Source organism: Rhinichthys klamathensis, unplaced genomic scaffold, assembly GCF_029890125.1.
Source record: "Rhinichthys klamathensis goyatoka isolate OS25496 unplaced genomic scaffold, OSU_Roscu_1.1 h1tg000108l_1, whole genome shotgun sequence".
Classification (NCBI taxonomy): Eukaryota; Metazoa; Chordata; class Actinopteri; order Cypriniformes; family Leuciscidae; genus Rhinichthys; species Rhinichthys klamathensis.
In genome coordinates this window covers 1433317-1449603 of record NW_026606646.1, presented here as the reverse complement: position 1 = coordinate 1449603, position 16287 = coordinate 1433317, and the positions used below count along the sequence as shown (strand labels likewise).

At 37.6% G+C, this 16287-nt stretch overlaps 2 protein-coding genes across 2 annotated transcripts in view; one reads left to right on the top strand and one right to left on the bottom strand.

Moving 5' to 3' along the window:
* The window catches only part of oplah (5-oxoprolinase, ATP-hydrolysing), a 54749-nt gene extending 48530 nt beyond the window's left edge, over positions 1–6219 (top strand). Inside the window, exons 25-26 of the mRNA XM_056253667.1 lie at positions 4638–4735; positions 5998–6219. Coding sequence (XP_056109642.1) covers positions 4638–4735; positions 5998–6117 — 218 coding nt within the window. The 3' untranslated portion in view covers positions 6118–6219. The remainder of the gene's footprint in view (positions 1–4637; positions 4736–5997) is intronic.
* Positions 6220–10673: 4454 nt separating this feature from the next.
* foxh1 (forkhead box H1) lies at positions 10674–15552 on the bottom strand. Its single transcript, XM_056253635.1, has 4 exons — positions 15498–15552; positions 13670–14108; positions 12268–12372; positions 10674–12172 (listed from the first exon to the last, which is right to left on the bottom strand). The coding sequence occupies exons 2-4, from the start codon at positions 14033–14035 to the stop codon at positions 11225–11227; spliced, it is 1419 nt and encodes a 472-aa protein (XP_056109610.1). The 5' UTR covers positions 14036–14108; positions 15498–15552; the 3' UTR covers positions 10674–11224.
* Positions 15553–16287: the final 735 nt, after the last annotated feature.

Sequence of the window (16287 nt, the reverse complement as noted above, 5' to 3'; positions counted from 1 at the left end):
ACTGTGGAGAGAACCACTGAGGATAGCAGTGACAGCAGTGAAAGGATTTACAATTTACTATTTTTACCGAAAAAGACTATAGCCAATGCAACGGCGTTCTTCCTTGTTGGTCCGAACACAATTCCTAGTTCATGAAACTGTTCACTGACAATGGTATAAAATCAATTCTGATTGTATATGTATCTAGCTTACGCTAAAGCATTACACATTTTACGCATCGTCATTTGTTGTCATACATAGATTGGCCGTATCAAACATTAGAGACTGGGCTATATCTTACCGTTTTATCAAGAAAAAAGCCAACTGAGGATCCCGTTTGAGACCAAGAGCAGACCGGAGATCTCTCCATTTCCCGAGGTTGACTCTCGTCTTACTCCGACGCCTGTCTGACTCCAATTTGGCCCTTTTGGTGGCACTAGACAAAATTTTTCTTTTTTTTACTTTACGTGGAGTTTGCGTTGGGGTTTGGAATGGACTACAAGCCGGTCTCTTTGAATCCATCTTCTACTTTTGACGCACGAGTTGTCCGCTGATGCGGAGAATGGCGGCGCCGGCGAATACACAAACTTGCGAGACAGCCTGGTGAGCGCCCAGTCTCAAATTCGAGCCCCAATCCCTCTTATATATTTTACTGTACAGGATTATAGAGGCAATCTCAGTGCGCAGAGAAGGGCTCATTCAGCCCATCAGGCAGTTCTTTAATCATGTATAGGAAGAAAAACAGGTATTTTTAACATGAAAAGTTGCGCAATGCACCTTTAATGACATCTTTTTATGAAGGAATGCATCACCGATACCAATTTTTATTTCTCTATGTAATAGATTTTTTCTCAATTTTAGCCATTAATTATAGCCATTCAGCATTACAGTATAATTGAGAGCTATACATTTTAACATAATTAAAGGTCCCGTTCTTCGCGATTCCATTTTTCAAACTTTAGTTAGTGTGTAATGTTGCTGTTAGAGCATAAATAATACCTGTAAAATTATAAAGCTCAAAGTTCAATGCCTAGCGAGATATTTTATTTAACAGAAGTCCCCTATCAAAGCCTACAGCGAACGGACGGTTTGGACTACATCCCTCTACTTCCTTTTTTAATGATGTAACTAGAACAGTTTTTTGACTAATCTCCGCCCACAGGAATACACAAAAAAGGGGGATGTGGTCTTGTTGCGCTCCCACGGAGAAGAGGAAGAGTTTTGTTTGTAGAGTGTATTTGTCGCCATGTCGTCGAGACGCTGTTATTTTCATGCCGGAGTCAATTCACCTTTGTTTGGCCTTCCCAGTGACGCTGTGCTTAGAGATCAATAGTTACAATTTATGTTTAACTCGGTTCCCGAAAAATATAATCCACAATTAAAACTATGTGCAGCACATTTTGCCGAGGACAGCTTCCTCAGACAAAACATATACATTGATGTGAGGCAGTAATAATTTAATGTGCAGTCACGTAACATTCAACTTTTAATAAATAAATTATTGTAATGCATGGCAACGATTTCTTTTACACAACATGGCAGCTTTTAAGGCTATATTCATGGTAAAAATAAAGTGTATTTATATAAAGTTGTTTGGATGAAAACAATTTCAAAAGAACTATACACAACAAAAAAATATTTAATTAGGAGGTGTTACAGTAGCTACTTTTTGTATTTCTTTCCAGCAGATGTTTTCAACCTCACACAGTCACAGTTTGTCACATATACACCTAAACATATATTACTAATCAAAACCCGTGCACGCGTGTAACTAAGGTAGGAATAAACAATGGACTTATTTTAAAAATCCAACAACACCATCGTTAATTCGACAGACGGACAAACCCATATACCACAAGCTTTTATAACGGTTTGTAACATTTAACATTACAATTTAACCAATTAAAAGTATGACAACCACTAAATAAACAGCTTACCAATGTGAAACATCCTGCAAAAGTCGTGTTTGAACAGGTTCTAATCGATTCTCTTCATCGATGTTCTCCGGGTCTGATTCCGGCTCAATTTGATAAGGTAATATGTTTGACATTTTTACAATAACAATCAGCGCATGCATCTCCAATTTATGGTAAGAGGCGTGACCTTTCCGGGCAACGTGCGATAAGCTGCTGTCGAATCACAACACAGGAACCGCTGGCACAATCAGAACTCGTTACGTATTTCATAGAACAAGGAAGTCATCGGGCCGTTTTTTGGACAGTGAAAACAGCGGTATACAGATAAGTAAATTGTGTGAAAAATACTGTGCTTTTTTACACGCGAAACATGAACACATGTTATATTGCACACTGTAAACACAATCAAAGCTTCAAAAAAACATGAAGAACAGGACCTTTAAGCTTTAAAATATACAACAACTTTTAAGTTAAGTGAGATTAAAACAATCTTCACATTATAATAAATGCCCTTCAATATATCAGGGCTCAATTTTTTGACTTGCCCTGTCAAAATGCACAAAAAGTTATTGTTTTTGTCATTTTTGACCCATGTAACCTTGTAAACAGTGCTTTAAGATTTTCAGGTAGGTCTAACAGGTAGGATATACACAGAAGTTAAATAGTTATTAAACTATTAAAGTATCTCAGTCTTCACTGCATAAATTATAAATTAAATACAGATTAATCCTTATTAAAGCTACAAAAGTTAATCAGTCAAGAGCAGTGAGTGATTTTCCTTTCTTTTGTTCTTTGATTATCCTTAAGGGAGTAGTTCACTCTAAAATGAAAATTACCCCATGACTTACTCACCCTCAAGCCATCCTAGGTGTATATGACTTTCTTCTTTCAGACGAATGCAATTGGAGTTATATTAATAAATGTCCTGGCTCTTCCGGGTTTTATAATGGAAGTGGATTGCAACCAACTGATTGAAGCTCCAAAAAGTGCATCCATCCGTCATAAACGAACTCCAAACGGCTCCAGGGGGTTAATAAAGGCCTTCTGAAGCAAAACGACGAGTTTGTGTAAGAAAAATATTCATATTTAAAGGGGTCATATAATGGTACATGCACTTTTACAAGTTGATTGTACTGAAATGTGTGTTGGCAGTGTCTGTACACAACCATCATAAAATGATAAAAATCCATCCAGTGTTTTTGTTTTAATCTCCTTATATGTTTTCCCCTGCCTCAAATTGAGCCGTTCGACCCACGATTGTTGATTGACAGCAGCGTTTCAACACAGACCCGCACTCGCTCATGAGGGAGCGGTCAATCATAGTCTACGCGGCGCGGACCGGCGCGGTCATTGTTGATATGCTGGAGCACTGTCTATGAGCAGAATGGCGTCTAAGCGATTGTGGTGTTCTGTTCTTGGGTGTAATAACGAACACAGCAGTCATTTTAATGTTCCTAAATCCGAACTGCTTAAGACGCAGTGGCTGAGTTTGTTTTCGAAGGGAATATTCCCCACGAGCAACGTCAATGCTTTCATGTTTGCGTGAATCATTTCTCATCACCAGACTGCTTTATAAACGAGGGTCAGTATAAAGCTGGTTTTGCTAAGAAGCTGCTCATGAAAAAAGGATCAGTACCAGCTATTCGTGTTCCTGCTGAACCTCTAGAACAACTGAAGTGAGTGTAACGTTTTATTAAACTTTATATTAATATTTATATTAATCTTTGCAAATCGCTAGCTGCACGCTTCACAATGAATGCGTCTAAGGTTTACACTTAGGGTACATTACGGCATGTTTTCTATGTATGATGTTCTCAATATAATTCATAATCCCACGTTTATACTGAACAACGCGTTATGGTTATTGTGTTATTGTGTTATAAATGGTGTACGCACAGAACAGAGAGGCGGGGTGAGCTAAGCTCATTATCATTTAAAGTCATATGCACTGAAACTGCGTGCTGAAAACAGAGCTGTTTTTGACCAAGTAAAATAAGTGTTTTCTTACAATACTAATGAGAATTTTTAATTAAAGTATATTACAAACTTTTAATTTAGACCCTAAAGAATCATACTAGCTTGTACAAAAATGGCATGACCCCTTTAAAACTTTATACGGTTGTATTCTTCTGAAAGAAGAAAGTCATATACACCTAGGATGGCTTGAAGGTGAGTAAATCATGGGGTAATTTTAATTTTAAAGTGAACTACTCCTTTAAAGACAGACGGCAGAAGTTTTATTAGGCTGCTGTCACTTTAAGAGCTGCCACATATGACATGGATCTGACACGCATCCCATTTTCTCGCAAATCTTTACGTTAATTTAAGAATTCATTTAACTCATTTAAGACTCGACAAAATGGGCATTTTGGCATAATTTTGTGTTTTTGTCTGTTCAAGCGTTGTCTGAAGCGTCTCTCTGTGCGCACGAGTGTGTGTGTGTGTGTGTCACAGACAGGAGATTCACAGACAGCACGCCAGTACTGCACGGAGGTCTCTTTTGTGTCTTATGTGAATGGTTTAAAAGCATTTGCATGAATAAGAGCGGGGTCATATAATGTAACGCTAGCCAAGGGATGATGGGAAAAAAACGTATGCTGCGTTAATTGCGTTAAATATTTTTAATGCGTTAAACTGAAAAAATGAATCACATGTGTTAACGCTTTAATTTTGACAGCACTATTATGCTTTCATCTATGTGCTTAGTGCTTACTGCTACATACATAATTTTGGCTTGTCTAGGGGGTAAAAATGGAGCACCAGGGCTGAATTTGTTACATAGAACGGATGGCAGAGTCTTAAATTTAGGGGCCAAGAATACCATCAGCCTGGATCCTGGGGTAAGACAAACTGTGTGTGTGTGTGTTTTTGTATACTTCTAAATACCTCCAAATCAATAATGTGATGATCTGAGGGAGGACCCAAAAGCAGAAGAATGCTTAACTTTAATTTATTGAAACACAATAATAAAGATAGTTCAAGCCGCTCGGCTCCAGGCCAGATCGGAACAGTGGAGAAGAGATTGGTCAGACAGGCAGGGATCAGAGTCCAGGGCAATCAAATCCCAATCGTGAGGCGAGAATCAATGTCAGACAAGCAGGATAGTCAGGCGAGGAGCAAACAGAACCAACTGGGACATCCCAACTCACGATCGGAAACAGGCAGGTGTTCATGGCAGAAAGGAGTCCAGAGAGGCGAATGGTAACCCAGGAAAATCCAAACTCCAGCACCAGTAACAGTCCAAATGGTCAGCAGCGAGAGAGCAGTCTGAGACCAGTGAATTCTGGAGAGGAACAGGGAACCACAACGCAACCTGGCAGAGAACAAATATGTGTGATAAAAAGATAACAAAACCAAATAAATTAACATAACTAGACAAGAAAAAACAGGCAGGTGAACAGCAAGAAGCACAGAACACACTGGCAGAGAACAAAGGGAAAGGAAGCATAGATATAGCATAGAAAACAAGCAATAAGAGGAGATGGGGGGGGGGGGGGGGGGGGGGGGGGGGGGGTTGCTTAAAATAAAACTTAATTAAATTAAAAACAAACAGTAGAGAAGGGCACAAACAGTGGTCACTTCATGCCATTTGATGGCTGACTTCTAAAGAATTTCCCAGGCATCTTTGCCATTTAGAACTCAAGTGAGAATGCCATTTGAATTCCAATTCAGTTCCTGAATTTGAATTGAGGTATAGCAAACAGGATGCAGAATTGCCATTTGAAAAATTGAAATGCATCCTGTTTGTTACCTCAATTTTGGATGCAAGCAAGTTCAATTAAAATAAATAAAAATTCTGTCATTTGTAACTCGACAGACTTTGAATGTTAATTTAACAAATCCTAGATAGGTAGGTAGGTAGGTAGGTAGATAGATAGATAAATAGATAGATAGATAGATAGATAGATAGATAGATAGATAGATAGATAGATAGATAGATAGATAGATAGATAGATAGATAGATAGATAGATAGATAGATAGATAGATAGGTAGGTAGGTAGATAGATTTGTTTGTTTGTTTGTTTGTTTGTTTGTTTGTTTATTTATTTATTTATTTATTTATTTAAAATTTACTTGTGTAACCTGTGTTATTCCTGACAGGACATGTTCAGTCTGTTCACCCCTGGAGGAGGTGGATATGGAGCCGTGGATAAACAGGATGGAGACCAAACCATTCCCTCTAAACGTCCTTGCCTGCATGAGCCACAGGACACAGTTTAAGAAGACCTCATTGACTCATGCATTTTAGTGAATAAAGCATTGGAACATAGAAAACTATTTTTTAAGAAAGCTGAAATAAAGTCTAATGCAACCTCTTATAAAGTGTATTTTTATGTGTTCTGCTTTACAAAGATTTGTTAATGTATAGGCTAGGCTATATAAAGTGATGATGAGAAAATCAATAATCAGTGTATTTCAATAACAGTTTATGCTATTAGCATGCACTGTATAAGAGTCATCGATAATGAAATTACAGTAAGCTTATGAGTGACATGTTGCATGTACTGGCAAGAGGTGTTAACCTGTTAATGCCCGAGACGCTGAGATAGACTTCAGATCACACGCCGCAATTTGAAAGGTTTTTAGGTTTCTTCATTTCTTTTTTTTAAGCATTTTCTTATTTGATTTCTTGATTAAATTGCCTTATAAATGTGCATATGCCACTTCCAGCACAAACATCGGAGTTTATTTAAAAAGAGACTGCTAGGCCATGCGCTGATGCAAGCATTTTAGCAAATAGCCTACATACAGGCCTATATTCGTACATACATATAGATAGGTTGACAAAATAAAGGCTAATTAAGAAGGCTAACAAGCTTTATAAGGTTAGCCTTACAAATAAATGCATAAGGACACAATATAAAAGTTGGGGAAATACAAAAGGAAAACCAAAATGTAAAGTTCTAAATCTATTTCTTTTTTCAATCATTTATTTACGAATTATAAATTTGTCTTGTTTGTGGCATTATTATTTTCCAATATAATGGGGGGACAATTTGCACTTTGCTGAAATAATTACAAAAGCCTACACCAGGAGTAACAACCTGCAATATGCCCTTTAATACGCCTATTTAGTTCTGTAAAACAAACGACTTGAGCAATTGGGCGCGTTACATTTCCAAGCATTCATGAAAAAGGCTAGTCTAGATCAAAAGGCGACTTACAGTCCATTAAGCTGTAAATGCATATTCTGTTAGGCTACTGTGCTGCTTTTGAAATACTTTTCTCAATACCTTCTATTATAGCCTACGTTCTAATATTTTAATGACACGATGTGGTCAAGAAACGCAGTGATTGGTCATGTTGGCTTTAAGTTGTAGGCTACATCTTGTAATTGTCTGTTTGTGTTTGCCTGATGAAGTCATGCGAGCGAAAGGTTGCGTTTAAAAATATATGTTTGTATTGAACATGGAGCAACACATTTTGTGTAAAAATAAATCATAAAAGGGGTTCATTTTGTTTAAAAATCTTATAAACGGGGTATGGATCACGGGGTAAAAGGCTCACCAGAATGGGGGGAAAGGCACACAGTAGGCTATTGATACAATACTTAGACATTATTAAAACCATATTATTTTAGTTCAAGTTAATACTTGTTTAAAACAACCACTTTAGCAAAGTTTGTCCTATTTTCTGTTTATTTTGGTAAATACAATAATTAATTTTTGTTCAATATGTTAACATAAAAATACAGAAACAAAATAATTTTAAAAAGTAAAGATTATGAAAGCATTGAAGTAGATCCCATAATAATGTAATATAGATTTACAATAGTAACAAAAAATTATGTTTTATTATATGATATGATTAATGTATCATATTTTTTAATATGATGGTTTCATTATGAATATGGTGATTATCTCTAGGTGGACACCCAACTTAATATATTATATTTATTTACCATCTGAATCTAACCATGTCATGTCAACAAATGGAATAGTCAGACAGCTGTTTATCATCATGTTAATTATTGTGCCTTTTGCCCCAACAGATGCGCGTTTTACCCCAAATACGGCTTGGCTATGGCTCATGACAAATTGTTCAATTTAGTTGTTTTGTTTTTTTACTTCTAAACCTCTTTAAACTCTAAAGTCTGTAAAAATGGAGCACATTACTAAAATTAAGGAATTTTCCGTATTGATTTTTCATAAGCGTTTTACAATTTCGAATTATTGTTTTGTGTTGTTTTTGTTTCTTTTTTTAAACGTGTTTTTTATTAGCTGTTATTGTTTTTATTTAAACCATTAACTCACTTAAATGCCTCCACTTAATATGTAGCGTAATAGATTCATTGGTTGTCATTCATTTGATATCCTATTATTTACAAAAGTTCAAAATTAAGGCAATCTAAAAGCAGACTAATTGGACAGAAAGCATGAATAATTTACCTTCAAACGTATATGCTCATTGGCATAATATAGGCCTAATATGTTTAACATGGTTTATTTTCTTATTTTGAAGCTGAATATAGCCATAGGCTACCCATCTTTTTATGGACTATGTGGCCATTTGAGCCTATTTTTGTTTATTATATTGGTTGCGTGTTTGTTCAAATGTAAAAATATATATTTTGTAGTCTAGCCTACTTGATTGTTTTCTGTATTGTGGGTTTTATTGAAAACGAAATGTTTCAATCTCAAACCCTTTGAGAGCGCAATAGCCTATAGCCTGACAAACGGTTTGAATAATGGATGGACGGATCTTTTCCGTTAAGCGACATTTACAGTTCTTATTACAAATTTCCCTTGCATTATCACTTGTCTGGATATTCAATAGCCTATTTTAGAAAACAATATGCAGATTGAGATATAGCCTACTCTATACGCATAGCTAGGCGTTTAATATTGTTATTTCGTGGAGAAGACGGGTTTTGGTGCATTTCATTATCGGCTAGATATATTTGATTAGGCCTACTTAATTCATTAAAACATTCTTTATGTAAAAGCATCAGCATTTCAAATGTGCTTTCGAAGGTCCTTTGTCTAACACGAGATTTATGCTACTAGATTTACTTTGAGAAAAACAAAAAATGTATAAGGGCTATTTTTCGAGAATATCATTTCTGCCATTTCTTCTGTAATTTTGTATTTTTCATTTATTTTGGTAATGCCAGTATTACTCACAGCAGCTATGGAAATAGGCCTACATAGACTGTTTATGAATAACATCATGAAGGATTTTTAAAAAGATTAGGCCAATAGACTAGGCCTATTTGGTATTTTGATCCTGACCCTTAAAAAGTTACGCTAATATAGCGTTTTAATATGGATTTTCTCAACAAAAAAAATATAGTACCACCAATTCTATTGTCTATGTTCTATCATGTTCAAAGCAATAATTATTTAGTAATTTTACGCTTTGGTCAATTGGTTGTGATTTTATTTAAATTGAATTTGTTCATTCTTATTTTGGTCTCAGTTAGTTTTCTTAGAGTGCCCATTTTGTCTCCACAATGAAAACAACATAGTGGGTGAAGTTTCTGAATTAAAGGATGTGTGCTGAGCAAAACAAACTTAGTTTTAAATGAGGTTCAGTGCTGATTGAGCCTTTTTATTTACCGTGCTTTTCAAAATAGTTTTAATAGATTATTGTTGTTCCACTGCATTTTTCTTTGTGAACAGCACAAATCTTTTGAAATACAGAATATTGTTTTTAAAATACCAAGAAAATAAGTCAAATCAGGTTGCATTTGATTTATGAATCTCTTAATTTTTAAAATTCCTGTCAATTTCATCACTGGGTTCAAGTAAAATAGTGGGTTCAAGATGTGCAGGGCTTCTCAAACCACAAAGTTATGATGTGACTGTCAGACAGTAACAACAACAACTCAAGAACCGAACATTTGACTGACTAAAAGCAAAACAACAGTAACAAACATGTATTTTCTGTGAGAATGTCTCTCATGCTTTGTAATTGACATTTCAAAATAAAATAAAAAACATAATAAAAAAAAACCTTTGGGCCACTTTCCCTTGCAAACTGAAACTATTTGTGTATACACACTTTTAAGATGAAATCTATGGAGGCTTCTGGACATGTTTCCATGGGATTCCACCTAAAATGGACACACTTTAAGCACAATATACAGTCTGACTGCTACCATGACACAATAAAGAAAGACTCTCTACAGTGGAGCCAATTAATCAGCCACAAACGCTCATAAGGTCCATTATAAAGAAATGGACCTGTAAGAGAGTGGAAGTGTTGGGGGTGTGAATGAGTGATTTGAGGGAGGACAGGACAGAAAAAAACAGCAGGAGGTGGTGAGGTGACGTGCACCAGACAGAGGGACAACCACAGACCACCAGTTAAATGACCCTTACATTCAATTACTGATCAAATTGCTCAATATGAGCTTCTGGACAGTTTTATGCAGACATGCATGATCAAAAGGTGACAAACATTCATTTCATGACCAGATTATATTAAAAAAAAAAAATTACAGCACCTATACACTCCACAGGGACACGGGGTTGTGATAAGGCTTAGAGACACAGTGGACTGATAAAAAATGGCTCTAATTACAGTTCTTCAAAGTGAATGCATGCCAGAAAAAAAACGCGTAAGACTGGATCTTATCAGATCTGTCAAGCCTCCACAGTTGTTATCAGAGCCTGAGATTGGACTTTTACCAAGTGGAGGGGGGGGTGAAATGAAAGTTTTAAACACACACATTGGGGGTAGAGAATCAGGTCAGAAAAGCCATACAAAAGTCAAGATTTCCCCCCCAAAAAAATGCATGTTTACTCTGCAACACATAAAAAGTGACACATTCATGGCAGAAAAGCCAATCTTTATGTAAACATTGCAGGTTCCTTACAGATTCAAAAGTACACATTCACACACAAACACATCCCCAATCCCTACAAATGTCCAGCACGATTTTTCTGGTCAATTTGTAGGAAGTTAAAGCAGCCACACACAATATTTCAGGCTTATAAACAGACAACATTCAATTGATCATGTGAAGTATTGCATTATCGCCAAACACTACAAGGGTCCATTGAGGAAACAAGAGCAGCTAAATGTACCAATCTCTCCACTGACATTAAAAGTCTGAGGTAGTAATTGTGTCAAAGAAAGTCACATGAGTGGACGAACAGTGTCAACATTGGTCGGGTTGAATCTTTGGTCAATATTGGCCCTTCTTAACTCCAGTAACAGTTCAGTAATACAGAGGGATTTTCTCAAAGAATTCCCTGAGACAATTCACAGATTGAGTATTTTGTGTTGAGCAGCATTAATGCTTGCAAATCTGTGTGTGTAAACCTGGCCATGCAGTGCCAAAGATGGGAAGTTTTTCCAGGACTATTATGAGATAGACAGTTTAAAGAGAATATTTGCAAAGGGAAGGTCCGTTCTGAAGGGCATACTGGTTTGGAGTTGGGTGAGAAGTCTGATTGTTGGAGCCAAGCGCATCGAACACACTCTTATTGGGAGGAACAGATTGCAGCATGCTGTCCAAGTCCATGAGAAGGGGAGGTGCTTGAATGGAAACCGGCCCATTTGGTAGAATGGGCCAATAAGGGTGACCGATCAAGTGTGATGATGTGACGTGCGCACCACCGTAACTGTAGAACGGAATCCCGCCCAGTGGCATAAACGGGTTTCCGTTAAAGCGCATGCTAGGAGGGGCTACCGCATTTGGGGGGGTGTATTTGGCGTAGGAGGTCGGCAGCTCCCACGGAGGAGTGATGCCACGCTTGGAGCTTTTGTTTGGCGGGGGGCAGGAGTCACTGTATCCATCAGAAGTCGATCCTCGATCACTTGACCTTTTCCCGACAAGCGTCACCCCTCTCCAGTCCTCGTCGGACAAATCTGACGCGGGACTGACGGAGCTGGCCGACGAACTGCAGTTGTACGAGGCGTTACAAGGGCGAGGTGGAGTGGCAGAGCGAGTGTGTGGAGGGGGTCCAACACCCCAACATTCCCTCTCTCGAACCCCCTCCCCAGCAGAACTGGCAGGCCTGAGGCTATGCAGGAGAGAATCTATGGCAAACGTAGAGTCCAGTTTGGGACGATAGGGGTCCTCTGACTGGGGCGGGCTGTGACGGGTGGGAACAGGGGGTAATGAGAGGTCAGCGGGCAGAGGTTTGGACTTGTTCGACGGAGCGTAACCTTGAAAGATGTAAGGGGCCAGGTCCTGAGCAAAGATGGTTTCATCCTGACGGGACACTGCCGTATTTTGTCTTTTCAGCAGCTCCAGGGGAATTCTGTTCACTTCAACAGTCCAAAAGTTACCTTTACCTTGGGGTTTACCAGGATCCTTCAGAACCTACAGAGAGGAGGAGAGGGCAACAGGATAACGTCAAACTAACATTAAACTAACATATAACGTCATTTATCAATTACTTGAAGTCAAACACACACCTTCACAAAGCAGTCGTAGGAGGACAGGTTGTGTCGGACCGAGTCCCTCCAGCCTTTGTAATTCCCCTTGAAGAATGGAAAGAGAGTGCTGATCTCCTTCAGAATCTGTTCCATGAAGACAATTTAGTTATTTAAAACGTATTATTATTGGGCACAGCTTCTAAACTGCACAGATTCAAAACAGACAGCTGATTACTATATTACTAAAAATACATAGATGTTAACTTCCTGAAAACAACTGTATGTATGTACATACACACACACACATATATATATATATATATATATCTCAATTAAATCACATTTTAAAAAGTGTTATTTTCTGTGGGGTGACACTTTATACATGTAAAAACGCACACTTAATATTATCCCGAATTTACCATTTAAAATGGGCTATAATATAATAATAATGTTTTTGGCCTAAATGACCAAATACAGGATCTAATGCTATTTTAATCAAAGAAAATGTCGAGTCCAATCACCTGTAACAGGTTCTACCTCAATTCATCAACAAAAATTCACAGGAGTCACTCTTGAAAGTCAGCACACTGTTAATCCGGATCGTGGATTCTTACACATTGCGACATTTCGAAACAATCGCGTAGTAATTGTGGCACAGTGTGATTCCAGCCACAGATATCAGCATGATAGAGTATCGCCCTCTGCTTTCACTATTCACAACACAAACCCCATCGAGATCCAGACACGAGACAGATTACGCGCCCCAGGCAACCAGCACTAAAAACTCACGTCACGTAAACTTAATGCAGTTTATTTGTGGAAATAAACGCCAGTGTTGTGATGGTTACTAAGTTTTGTATTAATTTTCAGGTAATTCCTTTGAATCAAAGTTTCAAGTAGCCTATAACACTAAAATAACTTCTATTCATTAGGAACCTTAAATCTGAAAGGATCTAATAAGATTTTAGAATGAAAAATTAAGATAGAATGAAAAATAAGATTTTCTAAATGAAAAATGAAAAAGTCATTCTGCTGCCTCACAACTTAAATTGAAAGTGTACACGTTGCTACTGTTAGGCTTCTGATAAGGATAATAGTTTCAGCTGAAACGCTGAAAACTCTTAAATTAGAAAAGAATTGACGACGAAACATGATGAAATTGTAAAAATACATATTTTGAAGTTGTAATAAAAGTAAATTACTGGAGTAGGCTACTTTACAAGAAAATATTTCTACTTCAAAAATGTCTAAATCAGTGTGCCGTTTCTTTGTAATCAATTGTCAAATTACAGTTCCTGATCGAGAATTGTTTCTGCATCTTTTTTGCAATTAACTGTGTGATTATGAAACTTAATTTGCATTCCCTGTTGGATTTTGACCAAGACAAAAAAAAAGAAGAAAAAAAAAAGTTGCGCGTTGCGCGCATGTGAAAGTGACCAACCTCTGATAGAGTGAGCTTCTTCTCCGGAGAGTTCTGGATGACCATGGCAATCATAGCAAGGTAAGAGTACGGTGGTTTGGGATAACGCTGATAATTCTTCTTCTTTCCTCCGCTGGAGTTTCCATCCTGCAGTTCCCATGCGCTCCGATCCGACGGTTTGCCTCTGTAACAGGAGTCCTGCGCCATCCCTGTGGACTTATCCAGTCGGCCGCCGAACTCCAGCAGTGGGTTTGTGGTGCAATGACAGCTGGGGTTGGAAGAGGAAAAGCTGGTTTTGCAGTCAAGGTGATGGTCGCGTTGGGCTCCTGTTCCTACAATGATCACGGGTGGTGCCAACAAGCCCGGACCCCCCCAGTGCTTTGTCATGCTGATGTAGAGGGGGAGGAGGGAGGCAGGGATGGTCGCTCCTCAACCCCTCAGACTGCTGGCTCCAGGTCAACTATATTTGAGCAGCAAACAATTCACAGTTTCATGTCAATCCCGCTGCGTAATGGGAGTGAGAATGAGGCGCGATGCGCGATCACCGCGGGGGAGGAGGGGGAGGACACGATCAAAATCAGCGCTCAGATTACCTGAAAGACATCTTAAGTGGCCTATCCATGATGTGTCCTACATGTGTAGACCTTTCTCCACAAATCATGCAAATAAGAATAACTAAATCTCGAAGTAGGCCCTTTTATAGGCGCTTGTGCTGGGTGGAAGATGGCCTAAATATACTAAAGTAAACTTGTGTTACTGTTGAAACGAATCAATGTCACAGCAGAAGAAGTGCAACAGCTCCACTAACTAGTGAGATCCAAATAAAGATTTCAGATTTTTGGGTAGCTGACATGCCATGACAGTGACAGCATGTGTGGCATGCTATACTCCATATACAACGATAGTTTAGTGAAATATTTTTTAAGCACATTTTATAGGCCATCTAAAACATCCAATTAATGTGCGATTATGACTCTCAATTAATGATTATTACGCTTTTAAAATCCATTGCCAGCACATCACAAAAGATAATGGAATGAACTGCCAACAAAAGCAACAAAAAAACAACAACAACTAAATATTATTGTTGAGGAAAAACACATTCCCATGCTGTCTGTCAGATATTACGAGGTGTGAATAATAAAAGAATGGAAACAGCAATACACAGATTAACACCCAATCCACAATCAGGAAATAACTGCAAATTATAGGCCTACTTATATGCAGCATTGTCACATAGACTATATCAATACACGCATCTGATGCTTATTGGGTAAAAAAAAAATAGTTAGCCGGATTAAACATCAAAATGTGGAATTTCCACAGGCCGAAAGAAAGGGCTTTTGGGGGATTGGGTTGGGTTTAAAGCAGGACTCTCATATCTCAGCAAGCCAGAGAAAACAAGTTGGATTAGAAAGAATCTCTTCCGTCCCGGGGGTTCAAAAACACAATAGTGGGATGAGAACTAAATTTATCACACCGAGAGTCTGATAATCGCCTTGAAAACTGATTGACAACATACTGACTACTTTTGTAGCACGTTATTGGGATACTCGTCTTTCATATGCACATCTATCAAATCACTGGTTCCAAATTAGTAGCTGACACAATATGTGAACTGGACTTTTTTATGGTTTAAATATTACGGAACAAATGGTGTAGGCCTACGCGTTTTTAAGGGAATTTTCTGTTAAGTTAACAGTGTTTCATTTATTTCACATTAGGATTTGATTGGTTTATTTTCCACTTTACCTTACACATTTTTTTGAACTATAAAAATAAACATTTTAAGTGATTTTAAAGGAGCTGATGTTGCTGTTAAACGTGAATGAATGAACGCGTGTCTTACCTGATCACGCGCTTTCTGACTGTTTGAGAAGACTCTGCAGCTCGTTTGCGTAAAGATGACGTAAGTAACGCTCTAATCAAACGAATTCTCAACGCTGATTGGACGACCAACTCGTCATTTATTACGAACCTGTCCAAACCACAGTCTATGGTCCAAACCAAAGTCTATGATCCAAACCAAACATTTGCTGCAAAATCTATATACCCTTCATATTTACTTATTTTCTTACTTACTAACGTGCTTATAAACTGAATATTTAAAACAATAAAATAGACAATTATTCGTAAGTCCTGGCACTAAGAGTTTTTAATATTTAATAAATAAGAGCAAAACAAAACAAATACAATAGGCTATGACACAAATAATCAAAATTATAGAAACTAATTTTCACATAAGATTTTGATATTTTATTTGAATCAGGATCTGTAGCCACACTGTTTAGATTTAGTTCTTCTGCTGTATGAAATCAGTGCTGGTTCTTCACTGGTGTAAAAACAGTATAAAAAGTGATATAATATAGATCATGCTGATGGAAAGTAGGCCTACATGCTATTTTAAATTTAGATTAATCTCTCTTATAGTCTAAATTTGAAAGCTATGAAAAACAATGAAGCTTGTGAAACAAAAATGGGAAGTTTTGCATTTATAACTGCACAACTTTAAGACACTTTGTTTCTTGCATTAATTCACTAGCAAATGAAAAAATTGGCACACATGTTCTGAACCACTTGTGAGTTAGTAAGTTTGAGATGTATAGGCCTAAGTAACAGAAGGGGCAGCGTGTTGATTT